The sequence below is a fragment of the Neopelma chrysocephalum genome, unplaced genomic scaffold, assembly GCF_003984885.1.
Source record: "Neopelma chrysocephalum unplaced genomic scaffold, ASM398488v2 Primary Assembly neopelma1_365, whole genome shotgun sequence".
In the NCBI taxonomy this organism is placed as follows: Eukaryota; Metazoa; Chordata; class Aves; order Passeriformes; family Pipridae; genus Neopelma; species Neopelma chrysocephalum.
This window is the reverse complement of record NW_020898029.1, coordinates 121,747-135,530: the sequence shown is the minus strand read 5'-3', so window position 1 is coordinate 135,530 and position 13,784 is coordinate 121,747. Positions and strand designations below refer to the sequence as shown.

The following is a 13,784-nucleotide window of genomic DNA, read 5'->3' as shown; positions in this document are numbered from 1 at the left end:
GGGGGGTCATCGATAACGGGAGGGGAACCAGGGAACATCGATGACCAGGGAGATCATCAGTGACAGGGGGATCATCAATGGTCTGGGGGATCATCAATGACCGAGGGGAATCACTGGTAATTAAGGTGGGATCACCAATGACCAGGGTGATCATCAATGACTGGGGGGATCAGGAAGAAATATTCCCAATATCCAATTAAACCTCCCCTGGCACAGCTTGAGGCCATTTCCCCCCGTCCTGTCCCTTGTTCCCTGGGAGCAGAGCCCGACCCCCCCCTGGCTCCCCCCTCCTGTCAGGGGGTTGTGGAGGTGCCACAGGAGCAGCCCCAGCATCCCCCCCTCCAGCAGGACCATCCCCACACACCAGACTCTCTTCCCAAACTCTCTGCCATTCCAGGACCATGGAAGGCTGCCAGGACGAAGAACTATCAGGGGCACTTTTTTAATTTGAGCTCATTAAGGCCTGCAGAGCATCAGTGCTGTGCATTCCCTGGGAATTCCCAAAATAGCAGCAAGATCCTTGGTTAGTTTTTTGCAACATTGTCACTCTCCCTTCCTAATTCCTGATCCACAAAATACTTTGTTACCAACTCACATGTTACATGTTGGATTTTTACTCCAGAATTTCACAACAGAGATGGACACCAGAGTGAATGGAAGTGAAACCTCATCCTATTAATCATCTCCAGCATTAAAACACAATTCCTTCATATCCACAACCCCCCTCTGTAGCACAGGAATTCTCCCAGTAGGGCTTTATAATTTGGGATTTGCAGATCCCACCATAAAGTGTCTGATTTGCAGAGAAATTCTAATTCAAGCCAAAAAAAAACAACCCGACACTTCTGTAGGAAAACAAAGTTTGTTTCCCAAATTCCAAATAATAACAAAAGCAATCACCTAAGAAAGTCATTGCAGTGAGTTCTCTCAATTTAAATACAAAAACTCTTCCTCCGTTTCACTCCCTCACCCCCAATTCTTCCCATCACAACACAGAATAAAAAGTGGAAGGACATTTTCAATGAAATCTAAATATCTGAAAGTGCTTCATGTTAACACTGACCTTAAAATAAACTTACTTTAAAGAGGTCAGATGGTGCCACTGATGCTTAATTTCACAGCTTTTGTTTTCAACACCTTCATGTTTTTTTCCATTTCCTTCATCTCCATTTGTGAAAAGCTCAGTGGTTGAAGCCTTTGCTTAATGGGACATAAATGCAAATTCCTGCACAAGCAACTGGGTCTGGAAACCACTCTGGAGCCAAAGAATTCATGGAAAACAGTCAACATTTAATTTGAAAAGTTATTTATTTTGAGAACTTCAGCTTGCACATTGTACAAAAATTTGACAAATTCAACAACAACAACAAAAATCTATAAAATGCTGTGGGGTGGGGTTTCTTTTCCCTAACATATTAACATAATAGTTTTCCAAAGGGTAAGAGTTAAGAAAACCAAAAATAGGCACATTTGTTCCAGTCTGTCTGCAGTAAAGTGTGATTAAAAACATCCCTGTCTTGTTGAGGTATCGAACTGCAAACTTTTGTAATGGTAGAAAAATACAAAGTGAGCCTTCTCGGTGGCAGGTCCAATACAAAATGGTTCATAGAAAAAGCCAGAATTGGTTATTTTTCATTTCCAGGTGGAAATGCAGCGAAACAAAGGAAAAAAACACAACCCTTAATTCACCTATCACTAGGAAACCTGATCCTCTGCAAATCCACACTAATCACACACAGCTACAGTGTTCCATGTTACCAAAGATCTGGCTGGCAAGTTAAAAACGTTTCAGTGCTTATGAAAAAAAAAAAAAAAGATATATATGGTGATTCAGAGCCCAGTCTTCCAGCAAAGGACAAAAGGCACTTAAGGATGGCTTTAGGATATTCCACAATGGCATCTCGGGACAGAGGACAGCGCCTGGCTGAACAAATCCTTCCCTACAACAAGTCCAGTGAGGTAGTACTTCATATTGCTCCAACTACTTGGCTCTAAGCAAGCAGCTTTATGGTTTTGAGAATATAAAATTAGCAGGAAATGGCTTTTTTGTCAAACGTATAAAACCCCAGTTCTTACAAAAAAAAAATAGCAAATACCCACTTGTGGTACAAAGCCAGGAACCAACTTGTACAAATTTTGAGTATCAAAATGCTGCCAAGGTGATGCACGAGTCTACCTTGATGGCCAAATCCCCAGACAGTGAAGATTGTTCTAGCAACCAAGCCATTTTTTGGAATAAAAAAAATAAAAATAAAAATAAAAGGGGGGCACGGGGGGCACTCTGAGAACTTTCCTCATCATTAGCAGCCTCACCGGAAGCACTTTCAGTCCATTAAGAACAAATAATTCTGTGCTGAATGAGTGGCAGGTTTGAGGGGAGAAAAAAACCACAACAATTAAAAAAAAAAAAAGCAAACTTCAACATTTAGAACAAAAACGAAAATCCACGAACGCACAAAAAGGACAGTCCTTGGAGTTTATAGGTTTTTAAAAACGAGGAAGACTTCAAACCTTTTTAGGGGGGGTCTGGGAGAACACAGACTACAGGTTTGCTGGTTTGTTTGTTTTTGTTTGTTTGTTTTTTTAAATTAAGCCCGTGGTTTAAGTGTGAACCCAAGGGAAGGAGAAGTGCTTTAGGGAATCACCGGCCGTTGCCGTAGCCAGGGAAGAGCTGGGTGAGGATGTCCTGCAGGGCCTCGTTCACCTCCATGCTGTAGGTCTTGCCCAGGTCGTAGCGACAGGCAGGGCAGCTGTACACGTCAGCCCTGAAGGATCTGTCCAGACAGTCCTGAGGGACACAAGAATTCCTGGTTAAGGGATGTGTGCTTCCAGAGTTTCAGCTGGGAAAGGGCCGAGGTGGAGAGAAAACTTCGCTCTGTGCACCTCAAGATGTTCCAACCACCACCTCCAATGCTCCCAGGAAACCAACATCATTTTGGATTCCACATCATCTCATCATCATCAAACCCATTAAAAGCAAAGTGGTCAGAAAAGGGTGGTTGGAAGGGATAAAGCAGCAGAGAAAGGGAAGGATCTGTCCTGAGAACAGAGGGGAACAACACGGCAGCTTCTGAAAACTACTGAGGCCAAATGGGAACTGCCTGGGATGAGATGAACAGGTAAAGATGGCACAGAATGGTTTGGGTTGGAAAGGACCTTAAAGATCCCCTTAGTCCCCCAGCAGTGACACTGAACCCTCAGAGAAGCTCTCAGCTCCCTGTAAAAGAACCAGGGAGTAGCAACCCAAGACTGGAACTTCCTCTAAAAGACAGACTTTTCTATGCCAAAGAACTTCCATCAAATCACAGTTTTCACATATCAAAGAATAGTTTGAGTTGGAAGAACCTCAAAACTCATCCTGTTCTACCCCCTTATTAATAATGGCCATAATGCTTATTGTTGTTTTAATTTAATAAAGTAGAGTCACAGAATGGTTTGGGTTGGAAGAACCTTAAAGCTCATCTTGTTCCACCCCCTGCCATGGGCAGAGACACCTTCCACTAGCCCAGGTTACTCCAACCCAGCCTTGGACACTTCCAGGGATCCAGGGGCAGCCACAGCTTCTCTGGGAAATCCATCCCAGCCCCTCCTCACCCTCCCAGCCAAGAATTCCTTCCCAGTATCCCACCTAACCCTGCCCTCTGCCAGTGGGAAGCCATTCCCCCCCCTTGTCCTGTCCCTTCATCCCTTGTCCAAAATCCCTCTAAACCTGACTAATGCTAAAGGACAAATTCCTGGCAGAAATCCCAAGCAAACCAAGCCCTCCCCAGGTCCCTCCAAGGCTGAGCTCAGCAGGGCCCAGGTTCCCTCACCTTGCACACGTTGTGTTGGCAGACGGTCGTGACGGGCCGGAACACGACCTCCTGACAGCAGATACACAGGAAGGCCTCTTCCACCTTACTGAGGAATTTCTGGGAAGGCAACATTGGAATCAAGTTATTGCCACCACCCTCTGAAACCCAGAACCCCACCCCACGTTAAATGTAAGGGATTATTTCCATCACGGAAAGTTTTCCCATAAATCTTGAAGTGTAAAAACAGTCACATTAAATGTGCTGGGGATGTCCACACTAAAATAAAACCACTGTAGGTCTTCAGGCTGTTTCTTTGATGCAGCCAAGGTTTGTATCCAGGGACAGCACAGCTACAGTTGTCCCTTTATTTCTGGGAATAAAGTCCCTCTGGGGATAAAAAGCAGGATGTACCGGTCCATCTTTGAGAGCCTCTAGTACTTCATTCCACAGTTTTTCATTGGCTTCATCACTTTTTATGAGAGATTTCTGCTGGGCTGTCAGCTTGTATGGCTCAACTTTAGTTTTCTTTGGGGTCCCTGCTGGAGAGGTGACGGGTTTTTCCTCCCCACCTGAAAGAAAACAGTGATTTTTTTGAACAACCAAATAAAAAATCACCAGAAAAGAGACATTAAGTAAAATGCACAAAAAAACCTACAAGGCTTTCTATATCCACTTGCCTACTCCACAAACCTGCTGATTTCCTTTTCCTCTTTCCTTTCCCCGGGGTATCAAACTCATCCTCTCCATTATTTTCTTTTTCCTTATCTTTATTTGCAACAGCTTCCAAATATCCTTCAGGATACTACAAGGAAAGAAAACAAAGAGCATCCAACGCAGACACATCAGTTCAGGCTCAACAGACTAATACAGGTCCAAGGCTGACCTCTGGAGAACTGCTCCAGGGGCAGTTTTAATCTATTTTAAGCAACACATCCCTGCTTTTGTTGAAGCACTTATGCAGATTATGGAAATTTTGTATAAAAAAAAGTGAGTTTTTGCCCTTTCAGCCTCCTGATGTATAAAGAAAAAAAAAATCTCACAGGAATGGAAGCATTTGTGCCCCCCCTCAGTTTGAATTGTTACATAAGGATCATCCTCAATAAGAGCATGGAACAGAAAAATTCCTCCTATCCATCAAGTTCAGTGTCCAGGTGATGTCTCAAGGGAGTACCTGCATTGTTAGGCCAAGCTTTTTCATCCTGTCCTTTCCCTCTTTGGTCCAAGGAGCAGGTTCTTCATCGTCCCTCCTGAGCAGGTAACGCCACACTAAAAATCCAGATTTCCCCGTCTCGGGCCAGTATTTCACCACCTGGAAAAGTCAGAGCGAGTCCATCACATGCTGGAAAACCCCATGGCCAAGTGCTGTGAGGAGAGGCTGAGGGAGCTGGGGCTGTTCAGCCTGGAGAAGAGGAGGCTCAGGGGAGACCTCCTCACTCTCTGCAACTCCCTGACAGGAGGGGGGAGCCAGGGGGGGGTTGGTCTCTTTTCCCAGGCAACTCTCAGCAAGACAAGAGGGCTCAGGGTCTGCAGCTGTGCCAGGGGAGGTTTAGGTTGGATATCAGGAAGAATTTCTTTGCAGAGAGGGTGATCAGCCATTGGAATGGGCTGCCCAGGGAAGTGGTGGATTCTCTGTCCCTGGAGGCTTTTAAGGTGAGACTGGATGTGGCATCAGTGCCATGGGCTGGGAACCACAGCGGGGTTGGATCAAGGGTTGGATTGATGATCTTAGAGGTCCCTTCCAACCCAGCTGATTCCATGATTCTGTGATTCTGTACTTCCTGTGTTTAAGCTCCCAGGTTCAGTCTGTGGTCCTTCCCTGAGACTGCCAGGAGAGCAGAGTCGGGGTGACAACTGTCAGGGTGACAGCTCTTGTCTTGTCCCACCCCTGAGCAGTGCCAAGGACCTCTGAGCCTCACGTGGCTCACACAGGATCTCCTGGAAGTGAAGATCTGGCAGCAGAGACCACGAGACTCTGCTCAAACTGTGGGTGCAGTGGAGACCCTGAAGAGGCAGCTGAGGATTCTGAGATCAAAAGCTGACATGGGGATATTCAACTTAGCTTAGATGATCCTGTGGCTCAGGATCATCACTTTTACTGTAGTTTTTCCTTGTCTAATTTTCTTCTGAAGAAAATTAAGTGAAGATGGGCAAGTGTCTGATGTGGAGTGTAAAAAGTAACTAAGGCCAAGTCTTTGTTTTAACAAGTTAGTTTGGTTCTGGGCATAAATAATCAAAATTTACTTACTATGTCATCTTCATAGCCTCCTGCCAGGACCAAGGAATAGGCCCCATCGTTGCTTCTGCCATGTATCCCTGCAACATGGGGCCTGTGCACTCCGGATTCGCTCACCTGGAAAACCAGAAACAGTTTGCAAGGCTCCAAACAACATGATCACCCCTTGGCCTTGGGGCTGAACCAAACACTATTTCAGATTTGGGTTGAAACTGCTCTCACCACTATCCTCCAAAAAACCTCCACGTAGAGGAAAGAAAAATAAAAATGCTTCTAAAAAAATGAGCCATCAAGTATTTCAGTCAATTGAACACGTGGGTAAGTTTTGTGATGTGAATTTAGAAATTTGGATCTTGCTGAGATTGCTTACTAAAAAGCTCCAGGGATTTAGGAATAATATGGATATTAAATATTTTTATAAAAGGATTGGTTTTGAAAGACTTGTAATAGCAACCTTCACCTAATGCTTAAAAAAAGATCTGGATAGGTCAGTGCTTTTTATTTCCCCAACTTTCTAACAGGATGAGAAACCTTCTTTTTTTGTAATACATGTAAATATTTGAGAGACTCTTTCCAGGGGAACAGTGGGAGATACTACAGAACTCCAGGACAAACTCCTGGAAACAAATATGTTTGCTTTGGGTTTTTTGAGTTACCAAAAAGAGCACTAAAGAAAAATAAACCAGCACTTGATAGGCCTGGACAACACAACATTAGTTCTGGAACACTTGATCCAGACAAAGCCAGAATTCTTTCCCTCCTGCACTTACACATCCAGGGACACACACTCCGAGATTAACTGTTTCTTGTAAGAGCTGGACCATTCCCATTTTCCCAATTTTTCAGGCCAGGATTCAGCTTCATACCTGAACTCTGAACTTCCACATGGTGCCAACAGGAATGCCAGGGATTGGTCCATAGTGGTTGGAGGGGACGATGGTGCATTCCTTGGTGCGGCCGACACACGCCATGCCCTGAGTCAGAGAGACCAGTGAGCCAAGAATCCAAAGGGATTTAACAGCAACACACTGATCTTGAGAGTAAAACAGCTCTGAACTGACCTTGCCCCAGTCTCTCCTTGAGGATGAGTTGGCAGATGCCATCTTTTGTTTCTTTTTGCTTTCTTTTAACCTCTCTCCTGCTAAAACCACCTCACTCGCATCGTTTCGACACTCGGGGCAATACCTGAAGTCAGTGAAAATTAACAAGTAGCAAAGCCTTGAATTAAAAGGGAATTCCATCAAAACATACTGAGTTATGTTACAATTTCCCACGTGAAACTAGATAGGACATGGAACCTCTCCATACTGGAATTAGACCTGTATCAGCTGCTGTCCTTGCAGCACCTTCTGAGGCACTGCTGATGTGTCAGGACAACAGCTCTATCACAAAATCATTGTATATGATGCTGAAAGAGGGCAGAGGGAATAAAACAGTGTATTTTACTATCTATATGTATATTGAAAGCTGTATTTCACTCTCTGTATCTGTCACTGTATATATTTCATATCCAAACCAGCATCCATCACCAGCCCAATCTGATGGTGGGGCCTGGGGACTGCCTGGAGTGACCCAGGAAAGGCACTGCACAAGTGAAGCCTCCTGGTTCTCATTTGGGATTTGGAAGGGACCTTAAAGTTCATCTCATTCCACTCCCTGCCACGGGCAGGGACACCTTCCACTATCCCAGGTTGCTCCAAGCTCATCCAGCCTGGCCTTGGATACTCCCAGGGATGGGGCAGCCACAGCTTCTCTGGGCAACTTGTGCCAGGGCCTCCCCACCCTCCCAGGGAGGAGTTTCTTCCCAACCTGGCCTTAGGCAGGTATAGAAAACAGGCATCCAGATCCCAAAACTCAGAAAAGAAGCTGGAAGCCACTGGCCTAAAACCTACTCTCACAAGCTCAAGGAAAGCTATGAAATCCTATCAAAAAAACCCCCAAAACACACAAACACCTGTGCAGTTACAACATTGCCACCAAAGGGCAGCTTCAAGCCTCAGACCTCACTTTCTGCTCCCAATTAGATGGTAATTGTGATCCCACACCCAGAACTCACCAGTCCTCATCATCTGGGATGCTGCTGAGGGGAGGGTTGAGGCAGTAGATGTGGAAAGCCATGTCACACTCGTCACACATGAGCTGCTTGTCTGGATCTTGTTTCCCTCCACAGATGTGACAAGCACAGACTCTGCAGGTCTTGTTTGGGTTGTCCTTGCAGGCTTTACACACAGGTCCACTCTGCCCTGTGAGCAGACAGAAAGCAGAGTCAGAAAGGGCCAAGATCCAATGGAAATAGTTGAAGGAGGCACAACTAAACGTGTCCTGAGACTCTCAGACCTTTGATCCTCCCAAGGACAATCAGCAGAACATCACAGGGTAACACAGACGTGCAAGAGCTCCCCAAGACTCACGTTTTGGTGTTCCAGCTGGGATGGGGGAAGCACTGCCTGGTTCCTCAATTTTATAGATTTCATCCACTAACATGATTGTGCAGTCGTTCAAGGAGTCACCAGCTTCCCTGTGAGTTGAGGAAAGTAAAAGAGATCAGGCTTTGAAAGTATCCCACAGCAGGAGTTCACAGCTGTGCATGTACCAGACTGCTCTGGTGTTAAGAATCAAATCATTTTTGTGCAATTAGAGGGTATCCCCTTTTGTCTCAGTGAGATTCCAAGCACTCAGAGCATTCCAACTATCATCAGTGACTGTTCTGCCTCCCTCCAAGTATATTCCAGACTGATTCTTCTTGTATTTTATAGTTAAAAAGTCAAAATCCCTGTAGTGAGAGGGGAAAAAAAAAGGAATATTCTGGTAACCCTGTGAAAATTATCTAAAACTTTTAAAAAGTATATCCTTTTTTTTTCTGAAGTTGAAAGTCTCCAGGAGAGAACTGGAGTAACTTTTCATCACCTTTATAAAATGAGGGTTTGTTCTACATTATCATACCTCCACACAACATTACACTGCAGCTTTTGTGAAGCCATAATGGATAATTAACACATAAAACAATGCTTTGTAGTGAATATGGGGCTTCACATCCTCTCAGCATCGAGTGAGTCCATGGAACAGTATCTTCTGTGATTCCTTAGAGTGTCCAATTCCTCAGTGGAAGTTAATCAAAACTGCAGCATGAAGAAGTCAATCCCCCAAAAAGGACAGGCCACTTCTCACCTCTCCCCAGCACTTCTGTTGCACCATTTCTTGAGTCACCCAGACCTTGGGAAAGCTTGAGAAAAGTCGGGGAAATTCACTTTATTCCCCGTGACAGATTTGCTTACCCGAGTAGGATCTTTGCATTGATCTCCCTGGTCATTTTTGTTTCCCTTTTCTGCAGGATCTCAGCATCATACCAAAAGCCCCTCTCTTTTGGCTCATCAGGGTTGTAGTTGACCATCACCACCTGTCCTACTTCCAGCTGGTGCCACTTCAGAATAGTCCGTGCCCGGGCCCGAACGTTACTGGAGCTCATCTGCACCACTCCATTCTCTGGATAACTTGGAGGGAGGGATGGAGGGACAGAGAAGGAAAATCAGATTCAACATCAGTTTGAGAAGCGACAGATTTTATCCAGGCAGGTCGATTTTGCTGTGCAACACAAGAATAACATGAAGAATAAAATCTCCTGCTCCCTCCCAGACACAGCCAGAACCAACCGGTCTAACACTGCTACTCATGCACCCCATTTAATCTGGATAACAGCATTTCATATTTCCAAAAAACACGATTCCAGCCCCCCTGGAACTCCAGCTGTAAAACAACCTTACAGTGACACAATCCCTGGTTTACCTTGTGGATCTCTGCACTAAAATTTCCCACCAGCATCATGACCAAAATGACTTTATCAGGCAAGAAGGCAGAGAACTCACTCGTCATATTTGACGTGATAGATCACATCTTCCTCAGGGACAGGGTCTGTGCAGCTCTCAGCTGCTTCCCTGGGAGGTTTTTTCCTGGTCACATTCACAACCTGGGCTTCAAACCACGCTCCCATGTCCGTGTCCCGGGCGTCCACCAAGTCGTTGATCTACACAGAGCAAAGGCTGCAGCTCACCAAAGTGGATTTACAAATTAACCATTCATTTCCAAACCTACTTGAAGCTTTCATCACCTCAAGAACTTCACCACTATCAATATGTCTTAAAAATTAACATTTCCTTTGCTTTCCTGATCCTGTGCAGTCCTCCAGTCTGCTCAGGTTGAACTTAAAAGATTATAAATCCATTTTACACCACCAGGTTTCTTAGCAAGCACAAACCATTCTTGCTTAGCCTGTAGCAGACTTTCAAACTGTCTTGCTCACAGCCTGGCAAAGACATCACTAGATCTGTAATAAAACCCATTGAAACACACCAGTAAAATGATTCTCAACAGCTGCTTGAGATTTTCTTTTGTTCATTCAAGAAAAGTTTCAGCTTTGGCAAACATAGTGACTCCAAGCAAAAATATTGGGAAGATTTTTAAAATCAAACCAGGCGCTCTGAATGCCTTTTTGGGCTTTTTTTTTACAATCAATTAATGTATTCTAGTTTCAGTTCAAAGGATAAAATGAAAAAAAAAAAATCAATATTTTGACCTACAACATGTCGCGTTTTGTGGCTTTGTGGGTCTGTTGGTATTGTTGTCTTTGTTGTTGGAGGGTTTAAGAGAAAAAAAAAAGGAACTACCCACACAATTGGGGCATAAAGGATTTTCAGAAACCCTCGACCGCAGAGGAACAATTCCCACCCGAGGGGAGATTTTGAGGAATCTGAAGGTTTTTTTTGATGAACTCACCTTATAGAGGCCAAAGACAGGGTGGGTCCAGTCGGGCTGTGCTGCTGTGCTGGGCTGGCCCTCCAGTTCCAGGGCACCCTCTCCGTTGTGGGAGCTCTTGTCGGAGTCGCTTTGGCCGGAGCCGCAGCCGGAGTCGGTGTCGGAGAGCTCGGAATCCTTCTCCTTGCTCACAGCAGGAAGCACTGCTGGGCTTTGTCTGACCAGGAGCTGAACAATATCATTGAGTCCCACGCTGTAATCGAAAAGGGAGTGACCATCTTCCATCTGCAGGGAAAGCACCAAAGCAGCTGGTTACTCCCTCCGCCCGCTCCCAAACCTTCCCGCTGGAACGGTCTCCACGCGCCAAGAAAGAACACGTGGCTTTAAAACCATCCACAGTCACTTCACCATCACACTTTACTGTTACATTGGTGTTCTTGCTATTTTATTACTGGTTTTCTTACTTTTTTTTCCAAAGACCCCACGAGTTACAGGAACAAGGTTTCCATGTTGCCCTGGACTTGTTACCAGACTAAACCACTAAACCACCTCTGAGAGGTTTTGCAGCACATTTCCCTAGAAATATCAATTCTGGGAAGAAGAACTTAAAGAGTTACAGATCCCCAACGTTCCCATCAGGATCTGAAGATAATTACATGTTACCTACAGATTAAAAAAGGAATTATTTCTTCCTTAATTCAGACACATCCTGAACACTAACACAGACTGGTCTTTATATTGAAATTCTGTATGATCCAGATTGTTCTTACACCATCTTAATTGTGGCATTGAGTAGAAGCCAAAGAGTCAATCACCCACTTTTCTCCAGGCAAACACACAATTTTTCCATTGCAAGTAAAATCAAAAAAAAGACCCAATTCAACTTGAAACCACCTAACCTCTCTTTAGCTTGTCCTAATTTCACAAGCTCTGTAATTCTGAGAGTTTATTTGGCAAGTCTGGCACTGGATGTAGTCAAATCAAGACCCTGCCCCTGCAAAAGGAGAAGTGCAGAGGCACAAATAGGTCTCTGAAGCACCTCTCAAGAGCTCTGAGGAGCACAAGCATTTGAGGGTTAACATGTAAGAGTGGAGCCCTCGGAGCAGTCAGAAGTTCAGACAAGCTTCCCCACATATTTAAGGTCTGACTAAGAAATTGTACAGGAAATGATCGTCCCCTTCCAGCCCAAACCACGAGAAAAAGCAATCCCTGGAGCTTTGTTCTCTATCGGGGGGGGGAAGCAGAGCAAAAACCACAAAAATTTACACTTCACAGGAATCACTCTGATAATTCAATTCTGATTTATGGCATCGAACGCCTGCGGAACAATCCCGGGAAATCTGAGTGCGCGGGAAGCGATCCGGGCTTTTTCTGGGTTTAGGGATGAAAACTCCACGAGAACACCACCAGAAATGGGAGAGTCACAGACAGGGGAACAACATCAGCACAGGACACGAGTGACAACAGGTGCAAACTGAAACGGGAGAGCTGACACAGGAATGGGACAGGAAACCACAGAGGGGTTCAAAGGACGGTGGGAAAGAAGCACCAGCAGCTGAAGAAAGACAAACCTCTGACAAAGGAATAAAGGTTTTAACTGGCAACTCATTTTCTAACCCTATTTAAAAGTTTTAATAAGAAACTGAACATTTCCAGGGATTCCCAAAGCCAGACAAAGCACAGTGAGAGCAGCAGGGACAAGGACTAAGAGAGGTTGGGGAAACGTTTGTGCCTGAACTAAGAACTCCTGGAGCTGCACAAGGAGGAATTATCTTTGTAGGGCAAGTGCATCCTGACTGAAAACTCATCAGAAAATGGGTTTATCTGCACTATTTCAGGGCAAGGCTGACAGGCTGGCACCTACCCTGGACCAACCCCTCCTTTATCACTTGATTTACAACACAAACAGGTGATCAGTGCACCCAAATCTACCTTAACCCAACAGAAAGGAGGGTCAAACCCACCAGTCCTTCAGAGATGTTCCACCTTCCCACCAGCCTCTTTTTATACTGCAACTGGTGCCTCAGCTTGTTAAACTAAAGCTAATCCAGGTGTGTTCCCACATCCTACAGTCACACCTGCTAATTACAACCTGCAGATATCTCAAGTCAGCCTAAAACAGAGCAAACCCCCCCCCAAAAAGCAACTTGAAGAAATTCTCCATCTCCAGCCAAGTCAGCATTTCAACTGCTCTGTCTGAAGTGAAACCCTTTGATCGACCAAGCCCCAGCTCAGAAGTTTCTTTGGCACGAGGGTTTTGCAGCACAGGGTTAAACAGGATATGGAAAATGTGTTTGAAAACAGTTTCAGTTGACTTTAATGCTAATTTAGGGGCTTTTTTAACTCCCAGGGAGGAAAACAGTTGTACAGCAGCAACCATAAACATATTGTTGAGAAGATAATGCTACTCAAGTGTTCTGCACCCAGTGAGATTTTGATGCCAGGGCCGAAGAACTTCAATAATCATGAGCTGCTTCTCCCAATTTACAAAGTAAAGTGGGATTTTAACAGTAAAACTTGTGAGACTCAGAAACTTTAAGAACCCCAAAGATGAAACAAAAAGGCCTGGTAACGTTCAGACACTTTGCAAAGGTGATGTCAAGGCAGAAAAGCAACACGTTAGATGGAAAATGATTAGGAGAAACTGAAAATAAAGCCCACTCTGCTGCCGGCTGCTCTTAGTGCAAACCCACGGGAGGAGCAGGGCGGGGAATCACTAGATGGCAGCAGAACACCCCATTTCCACGCGAGAGAAAAGAAATCAGTGAAACGTAAATAAAGAAATTTAAGATAAATAGATCGATTAAAGATAAATTAATCAATTAAGAATAAATAAAGGAAATAAAAATTAATAAAAATTAAAGAAATTAAAAATAAAGAAATCAAAACAAAGGAAGAAATTAAAGGCGAAAGAGAAATTAAAAGGAAAATCAAAAAGAAAGACATTAAAAAGGAAGAAATTAGGAAGAAATGGAATAGGAAGAAATGGAATAGGAAGAAATGGAATA

The 13,784-nt window shown here is 44.5% G+C and overlaps 1 protein-coding gene across 1 annotated transcript in view; it reads right to left on the bottom strand.

The window, feature by feature from the left end:
• Positions 1-1,289: 1,289 nt before the first annotated feature.
• Positions 1,290-13,784, bottom strand: part of UHRF1 (ubiquitin like with PHD and ring finger domains 1) — a 12,976-nt gene continuing 481 nt past the window's right edge. The window contains exons 2-14 of the mRNA XM_027706179.1: positions 10,798-11,061; positions 9,891-10,048; positions 9,303-9,518; positions 8,439-8,545; positions 8,084-8,270; positions 7,089-7,212; positions 6,894-7,001; positions 6,040-6,144; positions 4,966-5,109; positions 4,485-4,596; positions 4,206-4,363; positions 3,813-3,911; positions 1,290-2,788 (exon numbers count right to left, since the gene is read on the bottom strand). Coding sequence (XP_027561980.1) covers positions 2,642-2,788; positions 3,813-3,911; positions 4,206-4,363; positions 4,485-4,596; positions 4,966-5,109; positions 6,040-6,144; positions 6,894-7,001; positions 7,089-7,212; positions 8,084-8,270; positions 8,439-8,545; positions 9,303-9,518; positions 9,891-10,048; positions 10,798-11,061 — 1,929 coding nt within the window. The 3' untranslated portion in view covers positions 1,290-2,641. The remainder of the gene's footprint in view (positions 2,789-3,812; positions 3,912-4,205; positions 4,364-4,484; positions 4,597-4,965; positions 5,110-6,039; positions 6,145-6,893; positions 7,002-7,088; positions 7,213-8,083; positions 8,271-8,438; positions 8,546-9,302; positions 9,519-9,890; positions 10,049-10,797; positions 11,062-13,784) is intronic.